Genomic DNA, 16,042 nt, shown 5'->3' on the forward strand with positions numbered 1-16,042 from the left:
AAATTAGGTTAAAATACATTTTAAAATACATAAAATACAATTTATATTAATTAATAAATTAAATAAATAATAAAGATATATTGAAATGTTAAATTAAACATTTAAAAGTTAAAAATATTTGAGATATTTGAGATAAAGGAATAAAATAAATACATTAGATTAAAATAAAAAATATATTATTAATTGAATAAAATAAAGAAAAAATAGATTAAAAAATAATTATAAAAAGTTAAATAAACAGATTAAATATTTATTATATTTATTATTTATTTTAATCTGTTTTTTATTGTTTATTTTTGTATATTATACTATAGTATAATATACTAAAATAAACAATACGCAGTGCAGTACTATAGAGTACATTTTTAATTAAAAAATTAAACTAAATACTTTATAACACATACTTATAAAATGTCTTTCTGACAGTATAGATTGACTTTATACATTAATATTGATATCTCCCTTATGAATTTCCCTGGTCTGAGGATGATCATATTTGGGGGTCTGTTGCATCTAAAGATTGAAAAGCCCTGATCTAAGCGTTCAGTCCCTTTCAAGGACATTTACCTAAAATCAGAAGTCAAAAGGTCTTCGGGTTTAGTCTTTAGCTGTCCCAGGACATGTCACGACTCACAGACTGGGAACAGAGGGAAAAACGGAGGAGAAACACACACACACACACACACACAAACACACACACGCGGAACTGTGTGTTAGAGAGGGGAATGTGCAAAAGTCATTTGTCTTACCGCTACCTACCAGGCTTTCTCCTGCGCAACAAAACACAGCACACAAAGAGTTCAGTTTCCCAGCGTTACAAGCACAACTACACTTCACTGGTTAAGGAGACACGAGTGTTGGCCAGCAGGGGGCAGAGCGAGCCGGCTCAGGGGCTTTCAAACCACCGGGACAACAGGAGTATATAATGATCATAAATACATGAATAGTCAAAATAAGATTAAATAAATAAAAATGTATTAATTTTATATAAATGAATACAAAAATAACAAATATTTGAATAAAAAAAATTAAAGATTAAAATCCAAATTTGATATAAATAAATCAATAAAATAAATATTTGATAATATATTTTTTAAAAATAGAAAAAATAAATAAAGATATTTTTTTATTTGAAAAAGTGATATAAATTAATACAAAAATGTATATTTGATTAAAATAAAAATATACAAATTTGATATAAATAAATGAATAGAATAAATATTTGATAATAATATAAGATAATATATATTTTTTAAAATAGAAAAAATAAATAAATAAAAAGATTAGATTTACAAATTTGATATAAATGAATAGAATAAATATTTGAGTAAAATAAAAATGTTGTGATACTAAATTAATAAAATAAAATAGATTAAAATTAATTATAAAGTAAAATAAATAAATAAGATTAAAATAAATATATAATAAAAATGTTAAAACAAATCAAATAAATTAAAATACAAAGTGCAAGAGGGTCCGTGGAAATGATGAAAGTAAAAAAAAGAACAAAAAATAAATAAATACGATAGAAAAAAATATTAAAATATATAAAAATGAGCTAAAATACAAATTTGACATTAATAAATTAATCAAATAAATATTTAATTAAAATCAAAATGTGTTATTAAAAAATAATGAATTAATGAATTATAAAAGTGTAATAAAAATAGATTAAAAAAGTAAAAGACCTATAATATTTAAAATATTAATAGTATTTATTTTTCACAGTATTGGGTCTTTATGTATAAAAACATGAAGATTGGGGTTTGTGGCATCTAAAGGATTGAAAACCCCTGAGCGAACTATAACTCTGGCGAGTGTCACGGGTCTGAGACTCACCTTTGACCTCAGGGTGCGCTCGGAGCGCTTGGCTGCCGCGGCCGCCATCTTTAATATATCAGGATTACTCTTGGACTTCATGATATCTGAAAGGAAAGACAGTTATGATGGTTCATAACACGATGTAGCAAGTTAGTAGGGTAAGCTACTCTAAAAAAGTAATTAATTACTAGTTACCAATTACATCTTCATCAGTGTAATTAGATTACTATACTAATTACTCTTTCTAAACAGTAATTAATTACTTTCTAAATCCCATATCAGCCTCAACCAGCTGATTAATACAAGGATAGACATGAAACTGCGCTTTTAATCTCACACACACACACACACGCACACACACACGCACACACAGGAATTACTGGGAGTCTCCAGCCAAGTGACTGTAATGAAATTACAGAAGAATTAAGAGTAATCCCTCATTTTACTTTTTCGAGGAAAAGTAATTAAATTACAGGAAGTAATTCCTGAGTAACTGGGCGTACCGTAGCCGGCGTGCTCCACGTCCTCCAGCGCCGGCTCCCCCAGTGCATTATGGGCCAGCTGGAGCTGCTCGCGCAGGCGGCACAGGTCGCGCTCCGCTTTGGCCCGTACGATGCTCAGCTCCGTGTAGATGTCCTTGTATTTATCCGTTGCATATTTCTTATCCTATGAGGAGGCGTGGCACAGGTTATTAATGTTTTAAATCTTACATGATCACAAAAATATTATCAAACTCAGTAAACAATAAATCAACTCTGATTTCATTTTCAGTACATGGATGTGCGCTGTGTTATAATGCGTTGCTATTGACGACGGTCATTTTAAGGAAGGAAATGCCACAGAATAGAACCTTGCTTAAAAAAGTGCATAGATCTGCTTGTTTTATTTGTTGTTTGTTGATTTTCAAGTATAAAACTTGTTGAAATGTTTTCAGTGTGAGCATCAGTTATTTTTGAACACTTTCATCTTGTTTTAACAAAACCGTAAAAAAACAACATTGCGTCAGCCTGTTGCTGGCTGGACAGGATTTACAGTGGGTTATTAAAATCGCGATAATCAAACACGGTTTTAATGATAATTCAATTTTAAACGATAATATTAACCGTCAGTACATTTTATCGTGGTTTATAGTGAAACCGGTAATCGTCCCATCCCTAATTTCAATACATGTGAGTATATTGAATAAAACTTGAAAATGAATTTGGCAGAATTTGGAATTCTGTATGGTATTCATTTTAATTGTGCAGGTCTTAAAAAGTCTTTAAAGTGTGATTTTATACCCCTCAACCCTTGATTTTAAGTCACTTTGGATAAAAGCGTCTGCTAAATGCATGAATGTAAATAAATGCACTTACTCTTTGGGCAGTTTGCAGCTCATCTTTTAAAGAGTTGATCTCCTGCTTCAGATACTGCACTTCTGACTCTTTCACCCTCAGCATCACCTGTAAAACACAAGCATGAGGTCTTCGTTCTCCAGAGAGATGCTGTGGGAATGACTGTGGATGTAAAGGTGAACGCCCCAGACCTCGAGCTCGTACAGCTCCTTCCCCTGCATGCCTCCGCCAGCATCTCCGCCGTCCTCACTCGTCATCGAGCGCATCTTTGTGATCTCGGCGGCCAGGCGATTGTTTAACTCCTTCATCACAGACACAAACAGCTTTGAGCAACAGAAACGCCACAGACTGGGTGACAGAAGCAGGAGATCTGAGCATCAGGGCCTCATTTATAACCGTTGCGTCGCACAGAACAGAATGAGCCGTACGCCACTTCACACGCTTGAGTTGTGATTTATAAACACACACTTGACGGGAGAGTGTGTAAGTACATCTGTGAGTAACTCTGATCATGCGTGTGAATATTCTGGAGACACCGATGTTGATCTGAGGGACTGACGGCTGATGAAGGAAAACCACTTTAATATTCATTATGAGTCCTAATCATAAATACAGTGCATGTTCACAATAACGGTTTAAATACATAAAAGAATGATTTAAACTCTTTATTAAATATACAGATTAAATATGCCATTCTCATTAATGGAGTTAAGATTATATTCTATATATATTCTAACAAATAGAAGTATTAGTAGTGGATGCGCTGCGTTCGAACACTTTTCCTGAGGCGTGCTGTGTGTTAATGTTTGCTCAGCGCATGATAATAGCAGAACTCGTGGACTGAGGAAATATTTACACGCAAATGATGATCAATAATGCACATCTGTTTCCATTAAAAATATAAAGCATATATTAAAAAAACTATTAGTCCAGTGGAAAAGATTGAGAAAAACTTTCTCTGAAATGTATTTTATACTATTTAGGGCCCGAGCACCGATGGTGAGAGGACCTTCTTCTTCTTCTTCTTCTTCAAAGTGAATCGCTTTTTAGAGGGCCTTAACATGCTCGAAAACTCATGAAACTTTGCACACAAATTTACGTGTGATATGGTTTTCAAAATTTGGGGGGCAAATTCGGTAAATTATTGCCCCCACATTTTGCCCCGGCTCTAGGTTTCACGTACAGGTATGAAATTTGGTACATACATGTAATGACCCAGTACCTACAAAAAAGTCTCTTGGAGCATAGCCCTAAACACAACAGGAAGTCAGCTATTTTGAACTTCCTCCTAGATTTTGTGCATTTTTCGTAATATCCTGATGTTGTACTTTAACGAACTCCTCCTACAGATTTGATCTGATCCTCTTCAAATTTGGTGAGTGTAATCTTAAGGCCTTTGCGACGTTAAATTGCGAAGATCTTGAGTTTTCGTCGAAGGGTGTGCCCTCGGCGGCCTGACAAATGTTCACCCAATTTCGGCCTTCTGGTGATATATGCATGATCAGATAAGTTCAATATTAATATTGCTTGCAGTTCCGATGTTGCTAGGCAACCACAGACAGCCTGCAGTAACTCAGGCATACAATTTCCAATCTGCCCCAAACTTCACATGTTTGATAAGAGTCCTGTCCTGAACACATGACCATGCTCATATTTGGTTATAGCAATAGTGCCACCTGCTGGTAGCAGGAAGTGTGGCAAATACAAAACGTGCTCGAAAAACCATGAAACTCTGCACACGCTTCAGAAGTGGTGAAAATTTACGTGTGATGTGGTTTTCAAAATTGGGTGGGGCAAAATGGCTTAATTATTGCCCCTACATTTTGCCCCGGCTCTACGTTTCACGTACAGGTATGAAATTTGGTACATACATGTAATGACCCAATACCTACAAAAAAGTCTCTTGGAGCATAGCCCTAAACACAACAGGAAGTCAGCTATTTTGAACTTCCTCCTAGATTTTGTGCATTTTTCGTAATATCCTGATGTTGTACTTTAACGAACTCCTCCTACAGATTTGATCTGATCCTCTTCAAATTTGGTGAGTGTAATCTTAAGGCCTTTGCGACGTTAAATTGCGAAGATCTTGAGTTTTCGTCGAAGGGTGTGCCCTCGGCGGCCTGACAAATGTTCACCCAATTTCGGCCTTCTGGTGATATATGCATGATCAGATAAGTTCAATATTAATATTGCTTGCAGTTCCGATGTTGCTAGGCAACCACAGACAGCCTGCAGTAACTCAGGCATACAATGTCCAATCTGCCCCAAACTTCACATGTTTGATAAGAGTCCTGTCCTGAACACATGACCATGCTCATATTTGGTTATAGCAATAGTGCCACCTGCTGGTAGCAGGAAGTGTGGCAAATACAAAACGTGCTCGAAAAACCATGAAACTCTGCACACGCTTCAGAAGTGGTGAAAATTTACGTGTGATGTGGTTTTCAAAATTGGGTGGGGCAAAATGGCTTAATTATTGCCCCTACATTTTGCCCCGGCTCTACGTTTCACGTACAGGTATGAAATTTGGTACATACATGTAATGACCCAATACCTACAAAAAAGTCTCTTGGAGCATAGCCCTAAACACAACAGGAAGTCAGCTATTTTGAACTTCCTCCTAGATTTTGTGCATTTTTCGTAATATCCTGATGTTGTACTTTAACGAACTCCTCCTACAGATTTGATCTGATCCTCTTCAAATTTGGTGAGTATAATCTTAAGGCCTTTGCGACGTTAAATTGCGAAGATCTTGAGTTTTCGTCGAAGGGTGTGCCCTCGGCGGCCTGACAAATGTTCACCCAATTTCGGCCTTCTGGTGATATATGCATGATCAGTTAAGTTCAATATTAATGTTGCTTGCAGTTCCGATGTTGCTAGGCAACCACAGACAGCCTGCAGTAACTCAGGCATACAATTTCCAATCTGCCCCAAACTTCACATGTTTGATAAGAGTCCTGTCCTGAACACATGACCATGCTCATATTTGGTTATAGCAATAGTGCCACCTGCTGGTAGCAGGAAGTGTGGCAAATACAAAACGTGCTCGAAAAACCATGAAACTCTGCACACGCTTCAGAAGTGGTGAAAATTTACGTGTGATGTGGTTTTCAAAATTGGGTGGGGCAAAATGGCTTAATTATTGCCCCTACATTTTGCCCCGGCTCTACGTTTCACGTACAGGTATGAAATTTGGTACATACATGTAATGACCCAATACCTACAAAAAAGTCTCTTGGAGCGCAGCCCTAAACACAACAGGAAGTCAGCTATTTTGAACTTCCTCTCAGATTTTGTGCAGTTTTTGCCATTTCCTGATGTTGTACTTTAACGAACTCCTCCTACAGTTTTGATCTGATCCTCTTCAAATTTGGTGAGTGTAATCTTAAGGCCTTTGCGACGTTAAATTGCGAAGATCTTGAGTTTTCGTCGAAGGGTGTGCCCTCGGCGGCCTGACAAACATACACCCAATTTCGGCCTTTTGGTGATTTATGCATGATCAGATAAGTTTCCTGTCAATATTGCTTGCAGTTCCGATGTTGCTAGGCAACCACAGACAGCCTGCAGTAACTTATGCATACAATGTCCAATCTGCCCCAAACTTCACATGTTTGATAAGAGTCCTGTCCTGAACACATGACCATGCTCATATTCGGTTATAGCAATAGCGCCACCTGCTGGTAGCAGGAAGTGTGGCAAATACAAATTACTTTGACATAGTCCTCCTATTTACATACTGCCCACCGTGCTCTGTTTTCCTAAAGGCGCCGGGTAGCGGTGGCACGGGTGCGAGGGCCCTTTTCATCGCTGCTTGCAGCTTTAATTGATTTATTTATTCGAAAACAAGGCGAGGATCGGCTACTAAATGATTTTTCGCACTGTAATGATGACGCACATCCGTATCTCATATTTTCCTAATGTCTTGTACCATTAAACATGGCATCACGTGCATGAATATGCATATGCAAATGATATGCAGATGAGGATATGCATAGTAAACGAGGCGTTGTAAGCTCATATATGGTTATTTCGGGGAAGAGACGCATGTTCACAATCTTCCTCTGACTGGGTTTATAAAGGGGATTTTGCGCAGGTTCTGGCATTCGCTCGCTTTTATAAGTCTGAATAGACATACGCCATTTTGGGCTTTCGGGTGCACGTACACTTTTAGTGAGGATCCTACACACAGTTTTATAAATGAGAGCCCTGAAGTGGATTTATTTGCTTTAAAGTGATAGTTCACCCAAAAATGAAAATGACCCCATGATTTACTCACTCCTCAAATCATCCTAGGTGTATATGACTTACTTCTTTCAGATGAACACAATCAGAGTTATATAAAAAAAATGCTCTGGCTCTTCCAAGCTTTATAATGGCAATGAATGGTTGTTTCTGTTTTGAAGTCCATTAAAGTGCATCTATCCATCATAAAAGTGCATCTGTCCATCATAAAAGTGCATCTATCCATCATAAAAGTGCATCTGTCCATCATAAAAGTGCATCTGTCCATCAAAGTGCATCTATCCATCATAAAAGTGCATCTGTCCATCATAAAAGTGCATCTGTCCATCATAAAAGTGCATCTGTCCATCATAAGTGCATCTATCCATCATAAAGTGCATCTATCCATCATAAAAGTGCATCTGTCCATCATATAAGTGCTTCTATCCATCATAAAATGCATCTATCCATCATAAAAGTGCATCTGTCCATCATAAAAGTGCACCTGTCCATCATAAAAGTGCATCTGTCCATCACAGGCTCCGGGGGTTAATAAAGGCCTTCTGAAGCAAAGCGATGAGTTTGTGTAAGAAAAATATCCATATTTAACACGTTACAAAGTAAAAGTCTAGCTTCCGGCCAGTATTAAGCTTGGAATAATGGCCGGAATTATTATTTTTTTTTACATTTTTTAATATAACTCTTATTGTATTCGTCTGAAAGAAGAATGTCGTATACACCTAGGATGAGGGTGAGTAAAACATGGGCTAATTTTCATTTTTGGGTGAACTCTCCCTTTAAGGTCCTCAGCAATATGACCAAAATCTCTGTATATGGCCGTTACCTGGTTGTGCGCATTGAGCTCCTGGTTCTCCCGCTGGCACTGTCTGAGCGCCTGTCTCTCGGCCTCCAGCGCTTGGGCCAGATGAGCGTTTTCTAAGCACTTCTGAGAGTATTGTTCTGACAACACCTCGATCTCCCTCTGGTACGACATCAGCTCCTCCCTGCAACACAAGTCAAGTCTCCTTCATTTATACAGCGCTTTAACAATATAGATGTTTCACAGCAGCTTTACTGTGATAATAGGAGATTACAGTAACAGAGATTGTTCAGGCTTTACAGCAGCTCTAGAATAAAGTTATTGTCCAGATAAAGTTAGCTTTGATTGATTCACTTCCATTGCAACGATCATTAGTTATTAACTTAGGGGCCGCTAACACACACCGTTCTCACAGAAAACCCTTAATGCACTCCGGCTCATTCACACAACAGCAGTGTTTGGAGCTCGAGGACGAGTTGAAAAATATTGAAAAACGTTATCATTTCCTCGTAAACTTCAAAAACGCGAACCTGTGAAAACAGTGACGGCGTGAACATGCGCATCACGTGTTCAGTCTGTATGAGTATTTAAATATTTATGTGCACAGGCGTGTAGTCTTTCTTTACAAATTGACCTCAACAAATTACTAATTTTTTGTCACTTCCGCGTATCTATGTGAACTGAAATCATTAACGTTTGACAACACACACACACACACACACACACTTCTCCTGTCAGTTTAAAGAGGTGATAAAAGAGCAAGGCCTTTAAGTCTAGACGGAAGTACAGCCAAGAGCTCGAGGGCAGATTATGAACGTAGACAAAGAAAGAAACTGTGCAATCGCTGCAGATTTGGCATCTTGTCTGCATTGCCCCAGGACACACTTGGCAGTGGAGCCGGTCATGCAGTCGGGATTTGAGCACTTAAACCTTTATCAGCGTTCGTACAGACACTCTATAATCAAATTCCAGGACTTTCAAGGACTTTTCAAGCACTACTTTGTTTTTGTTTTTGTCTACAATCAGAGATCTCATTTATCAAACAATATCTTTCTTTATTTTCTTTTAAATTCGAAAAAAGGTAAATAACTAAAAATAAACTAGTAAATTAACATGCAAGGACTGCGGTAACTTTAACCATTGCAAGGATACTATGACAAATATATTTGCTTTCCTTATTCAAATAGATTTTTTCTTTCTTTTCTTCCATGAATATATGATTGACTTGAAGAATAAGAGCTGTATCATATACTTGGATATTTATATGAGCAATATCACACTCATAGCCATGCGAAATGCCTGTATATCTATATCAGATGGAGTGCAGCTTCAATTTTTATCAATAAAATTTAAAATAAATTTCCCATATATTGTACTTCAATGATTCAAGCACTTCGGCTGTACTTCCGCACTACTTCATAAAAATGGCTGTTTTCAAGGATTTTCAAAAAGTAAAATTCAAGTACTTTAAGCACCTTGTATGAACCCTGCTTTATTCACTGCAATATAGATGAAATGCATCACAAATGCACGAGTAAAAAGCGAGGTGGAAGGGTGTGGCATCGTAAAATTGTCTCAAAAAGCAATAAAATGTGAAGAACTGGTTCTTTATTTCTCAAAAGAATGCAAAGGTGCGCCTGAAACTGCATTAAGGGACAACAACTGACTCGTGCTGTTTGCGGATCTCCTCGATGTCTGCGTTTTCAGTGTTGTTGTTGGCCTTGCGCGCTTTCTCCAACTCCCGCTCCAGCTCCGTCCGATGTGCGTTCTTCATCGCTTCGATGGCTGATCAGATAAAAACAGTATTAAAATGCTGCGTACAGGTCTTAATTGGCACAAAAAAAAATTTTTTTTTTGGAAACAAGAATCCAAATGACTCTGGCATGAGGAATATTGTGGATATTAATTTGATATTCAAGTCCCCCTGAGGTGAAAATCCAGCTTTTAATGTTGTTTATGTGTCTATGTGGTGTTTTTAATGTGCTTTAAGACAAACCATGTGTAAATTCATAAGTCGACTCCATTGCTGAGTATTTCCTCCATAAAACTGCAGTGAACCAAAGACAGTCTCAAAAACACGCTTTGAAATCGCTGGTGTTTCTGACGTCACAAACTACCTTGTAACCAATCAGATCAACGTGTGATCGTCAACCAGTGGATCTCTGAGCTGAGTGAGTGAGTGGAGGCGGGGCTCATTTGCATATTCATAGAACCGCGCATACTAAATGAGGCAAGGGTGTCGAGTTACAATCGAGATATTTTAAGGGATGAAGACATTGTTTTCAAGGAAAAAATGCTTAAATATGTAATTTAGGTGATCAAAGATGAGTTTTAAGGGAAAAATTATTGACTACAGGGAGACTTTATAAACTTTCTGCAATGTTATATTCGGCATCATGTATATATTATCTGATTCCAGTGAGTTACACTATGCAGTACACCGATCCCATTCATTTTCATGTGTGGATAATGTAAGACACTAAGGTAGTGTTAAGTTTTGAGGGTCTGTTTCAAATAGAATGACCCGTTTGCTCTTGTCCCGTTTCTTCAGTACTAACCAGATATAGTGGCTGCGGTCTCCTCGGCCAGCAGTCTCTCCTTATCCTCCTGCAGTTTCTCCAGTTCCCGCTGGTGCTTTTTCTGCAGCTCATCGATTACCTTCTGGTGAGACTCTTCCATGGCAGCGAAGCCGCGTTCACATGTAGCCTGTGGGGAAACGGAGGAAGCAGCATTTAGTGCACCTCGTTTTGGATCGACTCAAGTCCACTTCTACTTCATTTGACCAGGACAACACTTACACAGACGACGGAGATTAGCGATGTGTGGACAGAACGGTGTCCACACAAAGCCAGACATTTATAACCTACGATGACATGAAGGGACACAGAGGCCAGTGAGAGATGGCTTTGCAAACGTAACATAAATGTGTGATTTATCTGGGACTGTGTGTTCAAACTGCGGTCCCAAAAGATTGGACACTTTAGCCAAACTTAATGCACGAATGTCATTGGATCAGACGCCAAATATCAAATGAAAAGCTATTTATTTTTTTAAAGAAAGTCAGCACAAGAAGACTTTATATACAAGCTTGTTTCTGCCACGGATTAAAAAAATAAAAGGTAATTGCAACTTTTTGATATCACAAAGCAGACTTTATTTTATTTTATTTATAACATCAGAATTTGTGAGATACAAACGCAGAATTGAGCGATACAAACTCAGAATTGCACTAGATAAACTCGGAATTGCGAGATACAAACTCAGAATTGCGAGATACAAACTCAGAATTGCGAGATACAAACTCAGAATTGCGAGATACAAACTCAGAATTGCGCAAGATAAACGCAGAATTGCGAGATACAAACTCCGAATTGCGAGATACAAACTCAGAATTGAGCGATACAAACTCAGAATTGAGTGATACAAACTCAGAATTGCGAGATACAAACTCAGAATTGAGCGATACAAACTCAGAATTGAGCGATACAAACTCAGAATTGCGAGATACAAACTCAGAATTGAGCGATACAAACTCAGAATTGCGAGATACAAACTCAGAATTGCGAGATACAAACTCAGAATTGCGAGATACAAACTCAGAATTGCAAGATACAAACTCAGAATTGCGCAAGATAAACGCAGAATTGCGAGATACAAACTCAGAATTGCGAGATACAAACTCAGAATTGTGAGGTTCAAACTCGGAATTGCAAGATACAAACTCAGAATTGCGCAAGATAAACGCAGAATTGCGAGATACAAACTCGGAACTGCGAGATACAAACTCGGAACTGCGAGATACAAACTCGGAATTGCGAGATACAAACGCAGAACTGCGAGATACAAACTCGGAACTGCGAGATACAAACGCAGAACTGCGAGGTTCAAACTCGGAGTTGCGAGATACAAACTCGGAATTGCGACATACAAACTCGGAATTGCGACATACAAACTCGGAATTGCGACATACAAACTCGGAATTGCGACATACAAACTCGGAATTGAGAGATACAAACGCAGATTTGCGAGATACAACTCAGAACTGCGAGATACAAACTCAGAATTGTGAGTTTCAAACTCGGAACTGCGAGATACAAACTCGGAACTGCGAGATACAAACTCGGAATTGCGAGATACAAATGCGGAATTGCGAGATACAAACTCGGAATTGCGAGATACAAACTCGGAATTGCGAGATACAAATGCAGGAATTGCGAGATACAAACTCGGAATTGCGAGATACAAACTCAGAATTGCGCAAGATAAACGCAGAATTGCGAGATACAAACTCGGAACTGCGAGATACAAACTCGGAACTGCGAGATACAAACTCGGAATTGCGAGATACAAACGCAGAACTGCGAGATACAAACTCGGAATTGCGAGATACAAACTCGGAACTGCGAGATACAAACGCAGAACTGCGAGGTTCAAACTCGGAGTTGCGAGATACAAACTCGGAATTGCGAGATACAAACTCAGAATTGCGACATACAAACTCGGAATTGCGACATACAAACTCGGAATTGCGACATACAAACTCGGAATTGAGAGATACAAACGCAGATTTGCGAGATACAAACTCAGAATTGTGAGGTTCAAACTCGGAATTGCGAGATACAAATGCGGAATTGCGAGATACAAACTCGGAATTGCGAGATACAAATGCAGGAATTGCGAGATACAAATGCAGGAATTGCGAGATACAAATGCAGGAATTGCGAGATACAAATGCAGGAATTGCGAGATACAAACTCGGAATTGCGAGATACAAATGCGGAATTGCGAGATACAAACTCGGAATTGCGAGATACAAACGCGGAATTGCGAGATACAAACGTGGAATTGCGAGATACAAACTAGGAATTGCGAGATACAAACTCGGAATTACGAGATAAAAACTCGGAATTGCGAGATACAAATGCAGAATTGCTAGATACAAACTCAGAATTGCGAGATACAAACGCGGAATTGCGAGATACAAACTCAGATTTGCGAAATATAAACTGAATTGCGAGATACAAACTAGGAATTGCGAGATACAAACGCGGAACTGCGAGATACAAACTCGGAATTGCGAGATACAAACGCGGAATTGCGAGATACAAACGCGGAATTGCGAGATACAAACTCAGAACTGCGAGATACAAACTCAGAACTGCGAGATACAAACTCAGAATTGCGAGATATAAACTCAGAACTGCGAGATACAAACTCTGAATTGCGAGATACAAACTCGGAATTGCGAGATACAAACTCGGAATTGCGAGATACAAACTCGGAATTGCGAGATAAAAACTCAGATTTGCGAGATACAAACTCGGAATTGCGAGATACAAACGCAGAACTGCGAGATACAAACTTGGAATTGCGAGATACAAACTCGGAATTGCGAGATACAAACTCGGAATTGCGAGATAAAAACTCAGATTTGCGAAATATAAACTGAATTGCGAGATACAAACTAGGAATTGCGAGATACAAACTCAGATTTGCGAGATACAAACTCGGAATTGCGAGATACAAACTCAGAATTGCGAGATACAAACTCAGAATTGCGAGATACAAACTAGGAATTGTGAGATACAAACTCAGATTTGCGAGATACAAACTCAGAATTGTGAGATACAAACTCAGAATTGCAAGGTTCAAATTCGGAATTGCGAGATACAAACTCGGAACTGCGAGATACAAACTCGGAATTGCGAGATACAAACTCGGAATTGCGAGATACAAACGCAGAATTGCACGAGATACAAACTCGGAATTGCGAGATACAAACGCGGAATTGCGAGATACAAACGCGGAATTGCGAGATACAAACGCGGAATTGCGAGATACAAACGCGGAATTGCGAGATACAAACGCGGAATTGCGAGATACAAACGCGGAATTGCGAGATACAAACTCGGAATTGCGAGATACAAACTCGGAATTGCGAGATACAAATGCAGAACTGCGAGATACAAACGCAGAACTGCGAGATACAAACTTGGAATTGCGAGATACAAATGCAGAATTGCGAGATACAAATGCAGAATTGCGAGATACAAACTCAGAATTGCGAGATACAAACGCAGAACTGCAAGATACAAACTTGGAATTGCGAGATACAAACGCGGAATTGCGAGATACAAACTCGGAATTGCGAGATACAAACTCGGAATTGCAAGATACAAATGCAGAACTGCGAGATACAAACGCAGAATTGCGAGATACAAACGCAGAATTGCACAAGATATACTCTAAATGCATAAATTTGCAATTCTGAGGAAAAACATCAGAATTGAGATTAAACTCGCAATTACAAGTTTTTAACTTAAAGTCAGAATTGTGTTGCCTTTTTCATTTTTTTTATTCCGTGGTGAAAACAAGCTTTCCTACACTAAGCAAAATACTTAATTTGTGATTAAGCAGCCAATATACTGTTCAAACTTGAGATAAAAAGTATGTGAACACATTGTGGTTGTCAAACATTGGCGGATCATGTTGATAGTTAATGATTCTCTACACCTGTGAGAACTTCATAGATACACTAAAATCACCTTGACACCAATTGATTAAATGTTATTGCAAAAATGGCTCAGAAAAACACTAGCATTTGTTTGCAAATACTTCATTTGAGATTTCAACTTCAAATGCAACGAAATTCAAACATTTGTGGCTTAAATGTCCAATGTTTTGGGATCACTATATATGCTCTTGTCTGAAGATATGACGTGTTTTGATATATAATTATTACAAACTCAGCTTTCACATATCTGTACGATTTGGCACTTTTAGGATTACAGCTACTTTTCATGAACAGACTTGATTTCAGTACAAGAGATTTCAATGCTCTTCCGACCATGCAAACCCAACGCACTTCCGCTGTCTTTTCAATGGCCCTGATCTCTGTACTCAAGTTGAGCTCTGATCAGACGAGCGAATGAAGCGGTTGTTTTTGCAAGGTCCTGGGACACGACCAACTCTTCCTGTCTCCATATCACAACAGCACCTGCACTTGTTTATTCACCAGTCTCTCTGGGTGGAAAATCTCATTTCCTCTTTCGTCAGGACAAACACGAGTCCAGTATCACATACTGATGACAAATTTAGTACGACTAAGTTTTTGTGCAATTAGAAATTCAACGTCTATAATCTTTTTTAGTACAAAATTATATCCAGTCCAAATGCAAAAAACTAAACTGAGTACTTTAATTTAAAAAAAAATTGTAGTAAAGGAATAAGAAAATATCCCTGCAACCCAAAGCACAACTAAAAAAAACTGAACTGTCATTATTCATTGTTTTACAATTAATAAATAGAGAGAAAAATAGTTATCAATGATGAGACAAAAGTACCAAATACAGGCTGTCAAATTTGACAACTGCACCAATGCACTCAATTTTTACAATGAGTCTATGAGTGTAAAATGATGTAGTCAGGAACAGACTTGAGCTCTGGTCTTTAAGGCCACATCACACTGACTAAACAAAAGAAAACTACTGCAATTATTGCTAGTTTGTATGTTTTTAAATCAGCAATCGAGCTGTTTATTTGTCAGTACTTGGAATTTTTAAGTGCAAGATGGTGCACCAATGCAATGGTTTATATAATTTATGAAATCAAATCAAATAAATCTGATTTATTATAATACTGCATAGTGAAATTTAATTGCATCTGTCTTCAGAGTCAATTCTTTCACAAAAACATTCACATTTTAAATCATAGACTGTTATTTAAAATAAAATATTTTAGTTGTCGTCATGCATTATTATTAATTAGGTTAAGCAGCTGGCATTTTGCAGTCATCAAAGACGAGCGGCGATTTATGAAGAACTAGTCTTGCAAAGACTGTTAATCA

The 16,042-nt window shown here is 37.9% G+C and overlaps 1 protein-coding gene across 8 annotated transcripts in view; it reads right to left on the bottom strand.

Annotated features, from left to right (window-relative positions):
* Positions 1-16,042, bottom strand: part of LOC311095802 (myosin phosphatase Rho interacting protein) — a 72,938-nt gene that overhangs the window by 3,209 nt on the left and 53,687 nt on the right. For 3 of the 8 annotated variants that reach the window (XM_084134599.1, XM_084134596.1, XM_084134594.1), the window contains 8 exons: positions 10,755-10,902; positions 9,864-9,981; positions 8,221-8,380; positions 3,347-3,457; positions 3,177-3,263; positions 2,325-2,487; positions 1,840-1,925; positions 568-637 (listed from right to left, as the gene is read on the bottom strand). In XM_084134599.1, coding sequence (XP_083990725.1) covers positions 605-637; positions 1,840-1,925; positions 2,325-2,487; positions 3,177-3,263; positions 3,347-3,457; positions 8,221-8,380; positions 9,864-9,981; positions 10,755-10,902 — 906 coding nt within the window. In that variant the 3' untranslated portion in view covers positions 568-604. Of the gene's footprint in view, positions 1-567; positions 638-749; positions 771-1,839; positions 1,926-2,324; positions 2,488-3,176; positions 3,264-3,346; positions 3,458-8,220; positions 8,381-9,863; positions 9,982-10,754; positions 10,903-16,042 lie in introns of all 8 variants that reach the window. The other 5 variants (XM_084134597.1, XM_084134595.1, XM_084134593.1 and 2 more) reach the window with 2 other exon arrangements.

Source organism: Abramis brama (assembly GCF_963993115.1).
Source record: "Abramis brama genome assembly, chromosome: 14".
Taxonomy (NCBI): Eukaryota; Metazoa; Chordata; class Actinopteri; order Cypriniformes; family Leuciscidae; genus Abramis; species Abramis brama.